The sequence below is a fragment of the Arachis ipaensis genome, chromosome B2, assembly GCF_059453495.1.
Source record: "Arachis ipaensis isolate K30076 ecotype BB chromosome B2, ASM5945349v1, whole genome shotgun sequence".
Classification (NCBI taxonomy): domain Eukaryota; kingdom Viridiplantae; phylum Streptophyta; class Magnoliopsida; order Fabales; family Fabaceae; genus Arachis; species Arachis ipaensis.
Window position 1 is genome coordinate 96,384,753 of NC_142437.1, and position 17,904 is coordinate 96,402,656.

The window sequence follows — 17,904 nt, forward strand, 5'->3', positions numbered from 1 at the left end:
TGTCTTCATTAGTAAAATTATATAGGTGTTACATTTTCTTCCACCTTAACACTGTATAGTGAATAATATGATTATTTAGTGATTAGGTAGATATTTAATTAATATTTTTAAATTATAATTGAGATTAAAAATTCTTTTATTTTCATCCTCCTTCCTTCATTCTATAACTAAAAATTGAACAATTCTAACGGAAAAAAATAGTTATAACTCAACAGAAGAATAGTCTTATAACCCTTAGTTACACCAGTATTTCTAGTGGCTCCTCTGCATTACTGAAGAATAAGAAGAAGTAGTTTGACTATAACAATAGAAAGTGTTTGTATAGCTTGATGATATGATGCTGGAGTCTAGAACGGAATGGAATTCTAGAAGATTGTTTCTTCGATGTTCGTTGTAGTAGGTATGTTGTGGCATTGCATTGTTGTTGTAATTTATTTTTGTTTCATGACTTTCTTTCTCTTCTGCTCCTTCTCTAAATTGTGGCAGAGGATTGAAGAAAGGTCATAGAAAGATTCATGTTCCAAAAAAACAGAACTAATTGTTGATGCACCAAAGGAGCATTACAACAAATAAGGGTTTTCACAACGGTAAAAAATTGTTGTCATAGATAAAAAAAATCGTTCCTAAAACCTTAGACAGCACTTTGGTAACGGGTTTTGTCCTGTGGTATATGCGGCCGTTACCAATGCTCATAGACAACGATTTTTTACCTAAGGCAACGGTAACAAAAAAATCGTTGCCATAGTTACTGGCATTGTCACAGCCCAAAATGAGCCATGACCGGCGCTCAGGAAAATAATCATATAGCAAGCCTTATATACTCAAATATAAATTGAATAAGAAAGTTACAAATATTTTACAAGTTCTAAAATAAATAGTTATACATTTTTAACAAAAATTAAAATAATTAAGAATGGTTGGACCCTGCCTGTGTTATATGGAGCATATATACATCTAAGAACTCGTCAACGAATAAGTACTCATTACAGATCATTACATCTTGAATAGAGAGTCTCACATAGACAAGTAATTGTTCCTGAAAAATGTTTTTAGAAAAAAAACGGGGTGAGTTTTGCAACTCAGTGACTAGACAATACATCTATAATCGACATGAGACCATATAAACATCATATTAAAATAATTTTAATTAGAAAATAATAATTGGTAATAATAAATAAGTGAATCAATAAGGGAGTTCTCATACAGAAATCAAATCAAAAGTCCACACTTGGACGGCTTCACCTCAATGGGTAGCCCTTTCCTCTCATGTGTCCTAACAGAATAACAGATCTAACGTATGGCCTACACGTTAGGCTAGCAACACCCCTGCTAGCTGGGGTCTGAGTTAGATGCATCTAAGTTAACGTCATAACCGCCGTTAACTACGGTTTTCTAATATGAGCCTCCCAAACCAATTCAAAACATATAATTTCAAATACAACAAATCTTTGATCTTTCCAATATATAAGGTATCGAATCAAATCAAATCATATTATACTTTCTCATCAGAATCCTTTCCAATCATACTTTTTTTTTTTAATCAAAACACATTTCAAATATATTTCACAATCTTTAAACTAAGTGAATACCAACAAATACTTCAATGCTTCAAAAACAGATATTCAAGTAAACTCAAACATTTTAGAATAATGCAAAACTTTATCAAAAATATCTATGGTCTCAAAAACAGATATTCAAATAAGATCAAACAATTTAAAATAATGCAAGACTTCATCAAAAATATATATGGTCTCATGTATAGTTCCGAAAGTATAAACTTCATAAAAAATGAATTATTTAATTTTAATAAATCAATTATTCTAATCAATTTAAAACCGTTCTAGACAATTATAGTGAGTATAATTCAAAGATCATAATAGATATATGTCAAAATAATTATAGATGCACAGTCAAATAATTATAAATGTAAAGCCTACTCACAACTTGGTCCCAAGGGACCGAAGATACCGAATCGGGAGTGTCAAAATTGGAGGATTGACGTAGAATGGAATGAATGAGCGCAAAATTTGGATTAGGGCAACGACAAGGTGGAGCTGCGATAGTTTGGGTTATTGTCAGGAACGGTTCAGCTCCAGCGGCACCAACAGCTCCATTAGCAACCAAGGTTCACCCGAACGGCGACCGGTGACGAAACAGCCCTCTATTCACGATGGCTCCTCTCGCACGTTCTGTTTCTCTCTCTTCGAGCTCTCTCTTCTCTCTCAACAATGGCGACGGCGACTTGGCAAGGCGGCAGTTGAAGTTCAGCAGCGACAGAGACAAGGCGCGGCGGCTGTCCTTTCTCGTCTCGTCTCTCGCGCTCGTCCCCTCTCTCAAACGCATCTCTCGGTTCTGTCCTCTGATGGCGACGCGACAGCAGCGAGCTGGACGCAGCTGGCGGCGACGTGACGGGACACGAATGGCGAGCTCCAGGTCGACAGTGACAAGGCGTGGCTCTCTCTCTCTCCCCTCGCATGGCGGCTTGGTGTGGACAGCTCCCTCCTTCCTCCCTTCGCTTCTTGCGGTCTCCCCTATTCTCTCTTTTCCTTTTCTTTCTTTCTTTTTCCGTGGAGTCTAGGTGTGTGTGCTGTGGGGAAGAGAGTGTGAGGCGAGTGAGAGTGTGTGCGGCGGTGGGAGGTGAGTTAGAGAGTGTGGCTAGAGTTAGAGAAAGAAGAAAATAAAAATCTAGGAGTGGGTCCCACCGGCTTATCTATTTATTTATTTTTTTCTGGCTATTACATTCTTCCCTCCTTTAGAAATTCGGTCCCAGAATTTCAAACCAATATACTATGTAATATCGCGTGAGCAGTACAAGCTACACAGATTTACACATCTTTCATAGAATTAGACATTGATGCAACGAATAACAAAGTTAGGAATTAGAGAAAAAGCAATATGGTGACAACTTCAATCGAAATAAATATAATCACATTTTGAAACCATAAGTTTAATAATGTGTACAAATATTATACAAAACAAGACTATAGACGAAATGCTATTACAAGAGTTTAGGAAAACAATGATATGCATTAGAATGAAAGAAAAAAAAATTTTCAAGAGTAATGATTATAAGAAAGAGAGTTATGACAATCATGGAATTAAAGGGAAACAAGATGAATATACTGGTGATAAAACAAAATCATTTCAATGATGATCTTTCTCGGACTTGAAACATTGTTATGATAACTTGCTTATCAATTACTATAGAAGTTCAACTAATTACAACATAACCACACAATGCAGCATATTTCTTCTAGTTAAAGAGATAAATACCTTTAAATAGCTAATCTAAGACTCAAATCATATATCCATGCTTCATGAAAATCATATGATAAAGATAAATTTGTAAATTTTGGTATAAATTTTCTACTAAGATCAAAACAGTTTTCATTCATCATGAAAGTTTTCCCATCAAGAAGTACTTTGGAATTTTTATTTATTTATTTATTTATTTTTGAAAATACCTTTCTAATATCAAAACTTATTAATTAGTTAGGAAACATGGCCTAGATAAACAAATACATACAAAGATCACTTCTAATTTATTTCTAACTTGAAAGGACACAATTTTTTTTTTTGTATCAAAGAAGAGAAAGAAGATACAAAGCTTAAAGTCTATATTATGTATAGATCAAAATTGGAACATTAGGGAAAAGAAAGTTACAAAAATAATAATAATAATAATAATAATAAGAAACAGTAGCATCACAAGCAAGAAAACGAAGGGAAACACTCTTATAACCTAAATGGAATATCCACAACATTCATAAATCAAAACCATAAACAACAAGATAGAAATAATAACAGAAAAGCAAAGTAAAACAGTAAATTCAAGGTTTGGCACCACACTTTAGAATACATAATCAATTAGTCATAGAAATAAAAACATTAACTGTCATAGAAACTAACCTGCTCTCTTTTTCTAATTTAGAAATCTCTGACTAAGTCTCTTGGAAATTATTATTATTCTTATTATCATGGCCTTAGTTATTAAGCATACTAATATAAAAAATAGAAATTACTTGACTATAAATAATATATAGATAGTATAAAACATGACAAGATACTATTTATCTTCTTGTTGTCCTTTATGCCAAAATTTACATGTACATTCAACTCATTTAAGTACAAAATCTTAGTTAAACCATCCAAGAAGAGGTCCTTCAATACTTCACATGCAAGAACAGTTTAAGGCCAGCACAACAATTCATAACAATTTTAACATAATTCAAACCCCTCACATCGTTCAAGCAAAAATCTCCAATTATGGTTAGTGTGACCAATTATGGCAAACACGTATAGAGAAAAACGAAGATAAGTGAAAGAAACAACTTGTCAAATTGACGTAAGACTAGATCAAACAAAAACACAAAGTGAGAACAAAGACAAAGTTGAGTTGTTAACAAAATATGTGTAGACAAAATCTTGCTCTTGAACCCCCGAAGTTAAATCTCCAATACACTCGGTCGTTTAACTGCACAAAAACATGTTTGCGATTTAATTCCAATACCTCATCCAAAGAGAAAACACCATCAAAAAGTTAAAACTAAAATCAAATCCTCTTATCTTTGATAATCCCCCACAACCGATGCACCATGTGATTTCGGTCAGAGATAGCTGGAAGCATAAACAACTATACCATTCATGTGATCAATTCCAATAACTTCTATGTGCTCGGTCAAAAGTAAAAAGCGATAAAAAGCAAAATTGAGTATATATGATACAGTCAGCATATATGGTAAACGACGACCAATAAGTGCTCATTAAACGCTTACTCTCCTATCTTGAAAGTGTGTCAACAACTAGGATGGGGGAACAATAGGTTGGGCCTATCACAATTCTCAAAGCTAACGGTCAAAATCATTAAGAACAAAACACAAACTGCTGTACCAAGTTAGAAGTCACCATATATGAGTATGGTAATCAAAAGTATCGATTGGAAGACAACACTGGAAAGGAACAGGAATTGACATGTTCATATTAAATATATGGAAAGAAAATAGAAGAGACGAAAGAAAAGATCTAGGGCATTCAAACTCCAGGTAAAAGTCACCAATTCCACATCTATGTAGCTAACTCGATTACATGGACAATGTTACTCAACCATCTCAACAAACATAGCGCTGCAAGAAAATAGGTTTAAATTGAACTTTGCACCAACCATTAATGCTAGAAAATAAATATGGCAGAAAAATTCAATAGAGAAGACAAGTTTAATCTAGATCATGAGCCTGTATTATTTTTGAAGAGCTTTTTTTTTTTTTTTTTTCAAACCATATCTTATGATCCAAAATTTTAAATCGTTGCAATCAATGAAAAGCATTGCAGGTCATAAAAAAAAGTGAAACGACTATATAATCAAGTTATTTTTATAATATTTAAAGGGGTAGAAAGAAAAAGGATAATATAACAAGGACATATCAATTTCGGAATCTTGAAAATAGTCTTGGTGCAATCCCAAACCTTTCAATTGGTTCCTAAGAAAAAGAGAAACAAAAACCGATTTCCAAGCACGAGAGAATAACAAAGGAAACAACACAAAGTAGCAAATTTAAAAAAATCAAAAAATCAAAAATTAAACAAATGAACCAGACAAGTGCAAAAGCATATCACTAGGATGCACCCAAGACATGACAAGACTACACGGCAAACCAACGACATTTAATTCAACTGCTGCTAGCACAGTAGGTTGGAATGACCAAAAAGGAAAGAAGAGTTGGAAAAACTGTTTTAGGAAACTAGATTCAATCCACATTCCACTGTATACATCATGCTCATCAACCAGGCTACAATGCTGCATAGAATATAACTACATTTTGATTTACATGCACGATTTATAATTTATAATTGAATCTAAAAACAAGTAAAAGTAGAGAATTTGTTCTATTTTAAAGAATTAGATATCTAGTCGTCCATGTCCAAAATAACAGAAAATTATTTTCAATATCTCCGATCTACAAATCTCAACCTCCCAAAAGCATTGCGAACCAAGCAAAACTTAAGCTAAATCCCTCTACATAATAATGATAAGAATAGTTGAAGAATAGAAGTTTCAGGGGGGAAGCAAGGGTAAGGAGTTCTCGGTTTCTTTGGATCTAGGCAACAACAGAATTCATCATCCAATCACCGACAAAAAGCAAGCGTTCAGTGGAAAAAAAATGCCATGTTCAATAATACAGTACTGTAATAGAACAAGATCATCAAATTAAAAGAACTCAACCAAACTTTCAGATTGAAAAGATCTTCAATTCAGCTAATAGATCATCCAAAAGTTTCGCCACACCAAAGTAAAGAAAATCACAATTCCAATCCAAAAAGAAACAAGAATAACACTCCGTTCAAATGTTCATTGTGTATTTCTTCTCATTGAGCAACCAAATAGCAATTCAGTTATTGTTTTGAAAGAAAGAATCACGAGTGGTTCAAAATTATGTAAGCTTCAAAGATCATCCACAAAAGAAGAACAAACTCCTCGTTTATCGAAATCCAAAAGAAAGCATCTCAATTCAACGGCTAAACAAATTCACAATCCACAAATCCGAATACAGTTTTACAAAAGGAATCAAATAATAATTCACAGAAAGAACATATCAAATATTCTAGATCATGAATGAAATCTTGAAATCGAGAATCATAGGGAAGATTAAAGCAAATATTCACAAAAGTGAGGAAGAGTAGAACTAACTAAAAGATAAAAGAGTCGCAAATGGGAACCAAAACTAAAATCATTGAAAAAGCAAGTTCAAGAAAAGTTGCCAAAGGATAACTCAAGGCTGGATACAAAGAAGAGGAAAAGAGTGGCAAGAAGCGGCAGAAGTCGCAGGATAACAACAACCAGAAGACAACAACGACATAAAGGACAAAGATGACATTCCTATAGGCCTTTGATAGTGCCACAATTTGTACAAATAGGCGCACTTCTATTTATACAATTGTGATTCTACCATAGGACACTTGCTCCATATTACACAGATTAAACCTAAGCTCTGATACCAATTTGTCACAGCCCAAAATGAGCCATGACCGGCGCTCAGGAAAATAATCATATAGCAAGCCTTATATACTCAAATATAAATTGAATAAGAAATTTACAAATATTTTACAAGTTCTAAAATAAATAGTTATACATTTTTAACAAAAATTAAAATAATTAAGAATGGTTGGACCCTGCCTGTGTTATATGGAGCATATATACATCTAAGAACTCGTCAACGAATAAGTACTCATTGCAGATCATTACATCTTGAATAGAGAGTCTCACATAGACAAGTAATTGTTCCTGAAAAATGTTTTTAGAAAAAAAACGGGGTGAGTTTTGCAACTCAGTGACTAGACAATACATCTATAATCGACATGAGACCATATAAACATCATATTAAAATAATTTTAATTAGAAAATAATAATTGATAATAATAAATAAGTGAATCAATAAGGGAGTTCTCATACAGAAATCAAATCAAAAGTCCACACTTGGGCGGCTTCACCTCAATGGGTAGCCCTTTCCTCTCGTGTGTCCTAACAGAATAACAGATCTAACGTGTGGCCTACACGTTAGGCTAGCAACACCCCTGCTAGCTGGGGTCTGAGTTAGATGCATCTAAGTTAACGTCATAACCGCCGTTAACTACGGTTTTCTAATACGAGCCTCCCAAACCAATTCAAAACATATAATTTCAAATACAACAAATCTTTGATCTTTCCAATATATAAGGTATCGAATAAAATCAAATCATATTATACTTTCTCATCAGAATCCTTTCCAATCATACTTTTTTTTTAATCAAAACACATTTCAAATATATTTCACAATCTTTAAACTAAGTGAATACCAACAAATACTTCAATGCTTCAAAAACAGATATTCAAGTAAACTCAAACATTTTAGAATAATGCAAAACTTTATCAAAAATATCTATGGTCTCAAAAACAGATATTCAAATAAGATCAAACAATTTAAAATAATGCAAGACTTCATCAAAAATATATATGGTCTCATGTATAGTTCCGAAAGTATAAACTTCATAAAAAATGAATTATTTAATTTTAATAAATCAATTATTCTAATCAATTTAAAACCGTTCTAGACAATTATAGTGAGTATAATTCAAAGATCATAATAGATATATGTCAAAATAATTATAGATGCACAGTCAAACAATTATAAATGTAAAGCCTACTCACAACTTGGTCCCAAGGGACCGAAGATACCGAATCGGGAGTGTCAAAATTGGAGGATTGACGTAGAATGGAATGAATGAGCGCAGAATTTGGATTAGGGCAACGACAAGGTGGAGCTGCGATAGTTTGGGTTATTGTCAGGAACGGTTCAGCTCCAGCGGCACCAACAGCTCCATTAGCAACCAAGGTTCACCCGAACGGCGACCGGTGACGAAACAGCCCTCTATTCACGATGGCTCCTCTCGCACGTTCTGTTTCTCTCTCTTCGAGCTCTCTCTTCTCTCTCAACAATGGCGACGGTGACTTGGCAAGGCGGCAGTTGAAGCTCAGCAGCGACAGAGACAAGGCGCGGCGGCTGTCCTTTCTCGTCTCGTCTCTCGCGCTCGTCCCCTCTCTCAAACGCATCTCTCGGTTCTGGCCTCTGATGGCGACGCGACGGCAGCGAGCTGGACGCAGCTGGCGGCGACGTGACGGGACACGAATGGCGAACTCCATGTCGACAGTGACAAGGTGTGGCTCTCTCTCTCTCCCCTCGCATGGCAGCTTGGTGTGGACAGCTCCCTCCTTCCTCCCTTTGCTTCTTGCGGTCTCCCCTATTCTCTCTTTCCCTTTTCTTTCTTTCTTTTTCCATGGAGTCTAGGTGTGTGTGCTGTGGGGAAGAGAGTGTGAGGCGAGTGAGAGTGTGTGCGGCGGTGGGAGGTGAGTGAGAGAGTGTGGCTAGGGTTAGAGAAAGAAGAAAATAAAAATCTAGGAGTGGGTCCCACCGGCTTATCTATTTATTTATTTTTTTTCTGGCTATTACAGGCATAGACAACGGTTTTGAAAGAAATTTTTAAAGAACGGTTTAGAACCGTTACTGAATAAGCAACGGTTTAGAACCGTTCTCTTTTATGATGCAACGATTTAAAACCATAACTAGATAGGCAACGGTTTTAAACTGTTGTAGTTTTATTATTTACAAAGCTAACGGTTTTAAAGTGTTAATGTTGGTGTCGTTTTTTGGCAACGGTTTTAATACCATTGCCATTTTGTAGTTGTCTAAGACAACGGTTTTAAAGCGTTACCGTTGGTGTCGATTTTTGGCAACGATTTTAATAACATTGCCATTTTGTAATCGTCTTTGACAACGGTTTTAACACCATTGCCTTATGTGACTTTTGACAACGGGATGTTACAAGTTGGTGTGGGTTAGGGTTGATGGTAGAGGGAACAGCGAGGAAGACTGCGCGCGTTGATGTTGTTTTGTTCTGAAGAGAGTTCCTTAATGTTAGGGTTTAATTTAATGGGGGAATTTTCAATAATAATATTTGTTATATATTTATAATAAAAATATATAATATTTATTACAAAATTATTTTAATTTTATTTTTTCTAAAAATAATATTTGTTATACATTTATAACAATAGTTTTTGAGTATTTTATAAATTTAGTATTTATAGAAAAAATTGTTTAAACTTGTATGATTATTTATAATTATTTTTATATGTATCTTTTAACTTGTATAATTATTTAAATAATATTAAAAAATTATTGTTTGATAAACAATTGTTGTAATGGTTATAAAATCGTTCTTTAAAATAGTCAAAGATAACGGTTTTATTTTGTTGCTATAACGTAATGAAAAATTGAATTTCAATAATAACACTGTAAAAATCGTTGTCTAAGACCATCTAATAGAACAGTTTTAAAGTGTAGCATTTTGGCAACGATTTTTATGCGTTTCTTTTGTTCAATTATTTAAACCACAATAAAAAATTGTTGCTTAAAAACAAATCATGGTAACGGTAATAAAACCGTTCTTTAAAATAGTTAAAGAGAACAATTTTAATTTGTTGCTATAAAATAATGAAAAATTGAATTCAATAGTAACACTATAAAAAAAACGTTGTCTAAAACTATCTAAGAGAACAATTTTAAGGCGTTACAAAATTTGGCGTTACTAAAAACCATATTTATTTTAGTGGAGGATGAATTTGTATGTGAATAAATTGCTATCCACAATTACCCAGATTAATGAAGAATTAAAGTGCATCAGAAAAATGATACAGGATATTTGCTTAGGATTGAAAATGTATGTTTTGTTGTTGTTTATGGTAATGGTTCAAAAGTAAAGTTTGAATTGTAATGTCTCTGTAAGACTATTCTTCTTTTTTAGGATTTCACAATTTTCTCAATTTCTCGTTAGGGTAAGATGGAGGGAGGAATGGAGGATGAAGGTAAAAGAATTTTTAATATCACTTTTAATTTAAAAATATTAGTCAAATATCTACCTAATCACTAAATAACTACATCACTCACTATATAGTGCTAGGGTGGAAGAAAACGTAATATTTATAGTGTAGTTTTACTAACGGAGACACATTTTTATTGATGAAATAATATATGTAACCAACAAAGTATAGAACTCATGTGTACACTTGAATTATTAAATAATTCGTAAATAATTTTCTCTACCGTATAATCTTTTATTTGTATATTTGACCATTCAATATCAATAAAAAAATCAATAAAATAATAATAATATAATCCAACACCATAAAAGTTAAAATATAAGAGTTAATAGCCAAAATTGTCCCTGAAAGATACCTCGATCTCCATTTTCGTTTTCGAAAGATAAAATTAATCAAATTTGTCCCCCAAAGATATCCTACTTAGTCACGTTCGTCCTTCCATCATCTCCGTAGCTGAGTTGGCAAACGGCCACTGACGTGGGTCGTTAACTGTCAATGTGACAGACAACCAAAACGACGCCGTTTTGGTAGAAGGCTCTCCTAGCCTTGAAACGTCGCCGTTCTTCTCTTCTTCTTCATAGTTTTTCTTCTTATTCTTCTTTGCATCATCTTCAATTCCCAAGCCTTGCAATTCATCAATGCAAGGTTCTTCTTCACCTTCCCCCAATTTAGCTCCTTCTCCAACCACAATTTCATCCACAACCTCCTCCACTTCGCAGCTGCTACCACCAGAGACCTTCTCCTCATCGCTGCCTTCTTCGCACCCTTTCTCTACGGCACATGCTCCGGACAGCTCGTTCTCCAGCTCGATCCCAATCACAGCATCGAAGGTTCCCTCGGCTGCGGCTGGCCATGGGTCGTTGACGCAATCTCCGGCGGTCTCGTCATCGTCATTGGAGAAAATCACGGTGGCAGACTTCACGGCAGCGGCTGCTTTGAGGAATGCTTGGTGGATGGATTCAGGCGAAAGAGCACAATCTTCGAGGCCTGCATCTTCGAGGCACGGAGGTAGGATCTGGTGTAGTAACCCGTGTTCTTTTTTGGTTGACTCCATTGGAAAATTAGGTTCTAATTCCCAATTAGATTTTTTTGTTATTTTTAAATTTTGTGAAATAAAACCCTATTTGCTAAATCTCAGGGAGGAAGCTGTGCTATATTAGGCTCCAGAATATGGCGGTAACTTGAACCTCACTGTCTTTGGTCTAATGACAGAAACTGTTGCTTGAGAAGATTCAATTTGGGGTGATCAGGCATTAATGGCACCTGCAAGAAGCTTAGAGAAAGATCTGAAAGTAGAACAATTAGGCCTTGAAGTAACTGGTTTTGCCACAACTACTCTCTCAGCTTCATCAATATCCATTTTCAATCAGTACTTTTTACAAATAGATGGTCTGTAACTTCCACTCTTCCTCAGAAATAGCAGGAATTCCTGTTGAAATGTAATGGTGTTTTGATTTGGATTGATTGAATGAGTAGATATTATTGTGTAGTAGTGTTTCAGCTCGGAGTTCAATTTTTTAACTTCACCTTTTGATGGCTAATGCTGCTATTGATACTGAATTTTCAGGAGAAGAACCTCCGGAATCGTTGTTTATGAAGGAATTGAAGAGGAGGGGCATGACTCCTACATCATTGCTTGAGGATTACAAGCAGGGCAACTTTGGAGTTGACGAAGAGGTGGTTGTGAATGAACAAGATAGAGGTCTCCTCATAACCGTCGCATTCTTTTCAGCTCTTTACTTGGTAAGATCTTGTCCATGATGCTAGCAAGATGTCACTATTCTCCTTATGCACTATTAGAAGATGAAAGGATATCTCAGATAGCACCTCAACTAAAATAAAAAGCAGCATTTCACATATTTAGGTTAGAAATCCCGTTACAGATATCAAGTTTCTGTGTACTTTAGCCTTTGCTAATTAGTTTCTTTGTAAAATATCACCCTGGAACTTGTTACTTCTTGTGTATTGTGCATTCATCGCTGACTCCATTTTTTACAGTTACATTTTTCTTTTTGCATATATGAATAATATATGATATGTAAAATTGAAATTTAAATGAAAGCTCATCAGGTGAAGCATTGCTAAATATTCTTTAATTTTCCTTGAAATGTCCGGAACCTGACAAACAATGAAGGGTTGACTAATTTCTAGGGATTTAATATGGTGTCTTAAGCAGGAATTTCTCTCAACATTACTTTTTGGACAAGCATATGAATAGTGCTCTTAAAAGAATCCTATTAAGGACTAGTTTGACTAATTTTTAAAATTTGAGGGATGAAAATGATTTATGACTGGACTTTCACAGACTATTTTGATTATAAAAAACTTTTTTACATGTCAAGTGACACGTGTCACTGACCTGCCATGTGGCGTGACACGTCATCATGCCACGTGGCACTTATCGTGACACGTCATCGTCCAACTGACGGAAGGACTAACGTGACCAAGTCGTGTATTTTTCGAGGATGATTTTGATTAATTTTATCTTTCGAGAACCAAAATGGAGATCGGGGTATCTTTCAGGGACAATTTTGACTATTAACTCTAAAATATAAAGATACATAATTCACTTATTAGAAAATACAAGACAAAGTTTAAAATTAACATAAAAATTTATGTTATTCTAAAACCAAGTCATTTTTAACATATAAAATTCTTCGTATATTTTCAATGAGACATCTATAATAGTATTTCCTAGATACCATGCATATTATGCATATTACGAAACCAACAATAACTAAGTAGATTTATATTATAATTTCTCATTGAGGAATTAACAGGTCTCCATAGGACTGATATACCTCATTTTCTATTATTGTCTTAATTTATTAGCCAATGTGAATCTCTATCTTCATGAGGTTTTAACAAATTTTCAATTTAGTCTATACGATAGCTAATTTTTCTGGATATCTATATGTTTTCATCCATGCTAATCTCCTCCTTCTATTTTGGTCTGCTTTGATTATTGGGTTAGACTCCCTTCCATAAAGTATACATACATTATGTGCATTATGTATAAAATTCGAAAAACTAGTTGGTTATTAAGTTGGGGTTGGTAAGTTAACAATTTGGTAAGAATTAATTTAAGTTGAGGCTTTGGGGTTTAATTAACAAAAGATGCAAAAGTTATGGATCCAAAGCAAGTGTTCATAAAACTTTGCGCCTTGGGTGTGACCCAAGAGTCTACTCACGTACACTCACTAAATACCCCAAAAACACTTATCTAAACCTAGTCTCTCTTCATACAATAAAATTAAACACAATTTCTCCCCAAGAGAGAGTGACAAGCATGAATAAAGAGACAGAGGTATAATTCGTGCTTCCCTTATAAGCCTTCTTATCTCCTTTTCATTTTCTGGGGTAATATCGAATTTAAGATATTCGATTATGGGAGTCATCCACCCCAGGATTTGGTTGGATATGGTCATTATGTCTGACTTGTCTTCTCCCTTCAATACTGATGGTGCGTAGAGAGTTTTCTGGATCAGGCTTCTATTATTGTCCCCTGGCTTGGTGCTAGCTAACTTAGAGAAGGCATCTACTTGGGCATTGGATTTCCGATCTATATGTTCGACCTCTCTTTCCGAGAATTGTGCTAATTATTCTCGTGCTTCTTCCAGGTACTTCTTCATGTTGGGATCTTTAGCTTGATAAGTGCCGTTAACTTGGGAGGTGATCACTTGAGAGTCACTAAACACTATCAATCTTCCTATCCCCACTTCTTTAGCCAGCTTCAAGCCAGCAAACAAGGCGTCATATTCTGCTTGATTATTAAAAGCGAAAAACCTCGAACTTTAGTGATAGTTCAATCCGAGTTTCTTCTTTATTTTCTAGGGTAACTCTTGTCCCACTTCCGGCTTTGTTGGACGATCCATCTACAAACAAATTCCAAATTGACGGGTTTTCTTGGGCTTTAATGTATTCTGTCACGAAGTCGGCCAAATATTGGGATTTAATGGCTGTTCGAGTTTCATATCTTAAGTCAAACTCGGATAGCTCTACAGCCCATTGTAGCATCCTTCCTGCAATATCCGTCTTCTGTAGAATATGCTTTATGGGTTGATTAGTTCGGACCTTAATAGTGTGGGCTTGAAAGTAAGGTCGGAGCCTTCTGGAAGTGATAATAAGGGCATATGCGAACTTTTCTATCTTTTGATAGTTTAGTTCTACCACTTGTAAGGCTTTTCTTACAAAGTAGATAGGTTGTTATTCGTGTTCATCTTCTCAGACCAAGGCTGAGGCCATAGCACGACTTGCTACTATTAGGTAGAGAATGAGCTCATCTCCTGGGACAGGTTGGGTGAGGATTGGGGTTGGCTTAGGAATATTTTAAAATTTTGGAAGGCTTGTTCACATTCTTGAGTCCATTCAAATTGGCTCCCTTTTTTAAGAATTGAGAACAAGGGTAAAAACGTTAAGGCTGATACTGTTAAAAACCTGGACAATGCAGCTAACCTCCCATTTAATTGTTGGACTTCCTTGAGACAAGTCAAGTTTTTCATCTCCAATATCGATGTGCACTTATCTAGGTTGGCCTCAATGCCTCTTTAAGTGAGCATGAAGTCTAAGAACTTCTCAGCCTCCACTGCAAAGGTGTATTTTGAAGGATTTAACCTCATCCCATATTTTCTTATTGTGGAGAATACCTCAAATAGGTCGGTCAAAAGAGCAAGGTTATCTTAGGTCTTGACAAGCATATCGTCCACATATACCTCCATTAGTTTTCCAAGGTGAGATGAAAATACCATATTCATCAGTCGTTGGTATGTGACTCTAATATTCTTCAATTTGAAAGACATTACTAGATAATAATAGTTAGCCTTTGGAATAATGAAAGAAGTATTTTCTTAGTCCAGCTTATACATCGGGATTTAATTATATCCCGAGTATGCATCCATAAAGGATAGGTACCTATACCTTGAAGCCGAGACAACCAGGGCGTCAATGCTGGGGAGAGGGTATGGATCCTTGGGGCAAGGTTTATTGAGGTCAGTGTAATCAACACACATCCTCCATTTCCCGTTCTGCTTTTTTACAAGGACCACATTAGCCATCCAGAAAGGATACTTTATATCTCTTATAAACTCGGCTTCTAATAAGGCTTGCACTTGTTCTTCCATTACCTATGTTCTTTTAGGACTGAGCTTTCGCCGTTTTTATTGAACAGGTCAAGAACCTAGATAAACGGTGAGCTTGTAAGACATGAGGTCAGGGTCTATACCAAGCATATCGGAGGCTTTCCAGACAAAGAGGTCAGAATTCCTTCGTAAGAGATCAATGAGTTGTGCCTTTAGACCTTCCTTCAGGTTGGCCCCTATACTTGTTGTCTTTTCTACCAAATCTCCAATTTGTACCTTTTCTATCTTTCCTTCAAAGTTGGGGACGTAGCTCTTCCCGAACTCGGACACTTCTGAGCTCAATAGTATTGACTTCTTTACCACCTATACTGCCTCTTAAGTTGAGACTTTTATTATAACACTTTCTTTTCAACTTCTGGTCTCCCTTTACAGTAGTGATCCCTTCTGCGGTTGAAAACTTCATGCATAGGTGGGGTGTAAAGACAACAGCAGCTAGCCGATTTAGGGTGGTCCGACCGATTAAGGCATTGTAAACAGATATGACATCGACCATGATGTAGTCAACACTTAAAGTTCTTGATCTCATGCCTTTACCAAAGGTGGTGTATAGAGAGATGAAACCAAGAGGTCGGATCAGTGTGTCTCCCAACCCAAAAAGGTTGTCTGGATATGCCTTCAGATCATTTTCTTCTAGCCCGAGCTTGTCAAAAGTAGGCTTAAATAGTATATCAGCCGAACTCCATTGGTCTATAAAGTTCTATGTAGGTTGGAATTAGCAAGAATCATTGTGATTACCATAGGGTCGTCATGGCCTAGTGTCACCCCTTGTTCATCTTATTTAGTGAAGGAGATTGTAGGTAAGTCGAAAACTCTACTATCTTCCCTAACTTGATATACTTCTTTGAGATGCCTCTTACGCGAGGGTTTGGTGATTCTCCCTCCAACAAATCCTCCATTTATTATATGTATATGCCTTTCAGGAGTTTATGGGAGTCGATCTCGTTGTCCTCTGTCATCGTCATCTCTTTTTTTTTTTTTTTCGTCGCCCGAACTCTCGGCCAGGTACCTTTCTAGCCAACCTGCCCTGGCCAACTTTTTTATGACATTATTTAAGTCATAACAGTCATTAGTAAAATGTCCATATAGCTCGTAGTATTCGTAATATTCTGACTGGCTTCCAGCCTTTTTGTGCTTGACGGGGCGAGGGGGTGGATGCTTTTCAGTGTGACATATCTTCCTGTAAATATCGACAAGAGAAACTCAGAGTAGGGTGTAATTGTGGTATCTTCGAGGTTTCTCCGAGTTATACTCCTCCTTTTTCTTAGTCTCTTTCTCCTTGTCCCAAGCTTGATAAGAGGGATTTGGCCTTGGGGCTAGTTCTCTCAGTCAAAAATTATCCTCCATGTTGATATACTTCTCTGCCCACTTTTGTACTTCATACAAAGAAGTCAGGTGTCGTTTGGATATTGATTGGGAGAACGACCCTTCTCTAAGGTCGTTAACCAAACCTATTATTACTGCTTCAGGAGGTAAATTTTGTATTTCCAAGCAAGCTTTGTTGAATCTCTTCATATAATCTTGGAGGATCTCTCCAACTTATTGTTTGACCCGATCTTTGACTTTATCTTTTTGAATTGAAAATTGGGTAAGAAACTTCTGCGCCAGGTCATCAAAGCAAGTTATTGACTTGGGTGGTAAATTATCAAACCACTTCATTGCTGCTTTTGTTAGCATTATCGGGAAGGCCTTGCAACGAGTCGCATTAGATGCATCAGCTAAGCACATCCGACTTTTAAGATTGTTAAGGTGATGTCTCGAGTCGGTCGTTCTGTCATAGAGATCCATGTCGGGGGTTTCTGGGAACCCTAGCTTGCATGATTTCTTCAATTAATAGATCCTCCCCTCCAAGAGGACTCTCCTCCCGATCCACCCGATTGGTCCAACTTTGATGGTCGGCCTCTAACTTTGAGAGATTTTTCTCCAACTCTCTTCATCGTTGTACTTCTTTTCATAATTCTCTTTCTGCTTCTCATTGTCATTCAACCTCTTGCTCGAGCTATTCAAATCGATCGGGATATTCATGTACCAATCTTAATATCTCCATCGGATGAGTGGATTCTTCTGCTTCGGGTGAATGGACTTTCGAGTGAATTTGTTGTGGATGGGAATTTCGTGACATTCCTTCCCCATGGAGGGAACTGGCTCTTTCCCATGGTGGATGTAATGTAAGTGACCGGTCATCATTGTAAGGTTCTGGTTTCGATTCAGATATCATATGACCGTCCTCAAACTGATTGTCTGCCATATGTAGGTGTAGACTTCCAGGTCCCCGGCAACGGCGCTAATGTTCCGAGAGTTACCTGAAACTGGATTGTTTACTGGGCCAAGACATAAGGTCTAGGATCCTTGTATGGC

General features: G+C 36.0%; 1 protein-coding gene across 1 annotated transcript; it reads right to left on the reverse strand.

Annotated features, from left to right (window-relative positions):
• Positions 1–10,835: 10,835 nt before the first annotated feature.
• On the reverse strand, positions 10,836–11,465 carry LOC148574927 (uncharacterized). The gene has a single exon (XM_088505988.1). The coding sequence runs from the start codon at positions 11,463–11,465 to the stop codon at positions 10,836–10,838; it is 630 nt and encodes a 209-aa protein (XP_088362114.1).
• Positions 11,466–17,904: the final 6,439 nt, after the last annotated feature.

What these genes read in the sequence shown, in the direction of transcription:
- LOC148574927 (XM_088505988.1), bottom strand. Translation starts at nt 11,465, where the DNA reads ATGGAGTCAACCAAAAAAGAACACGGGTTACTACACCAGATCCTACCT.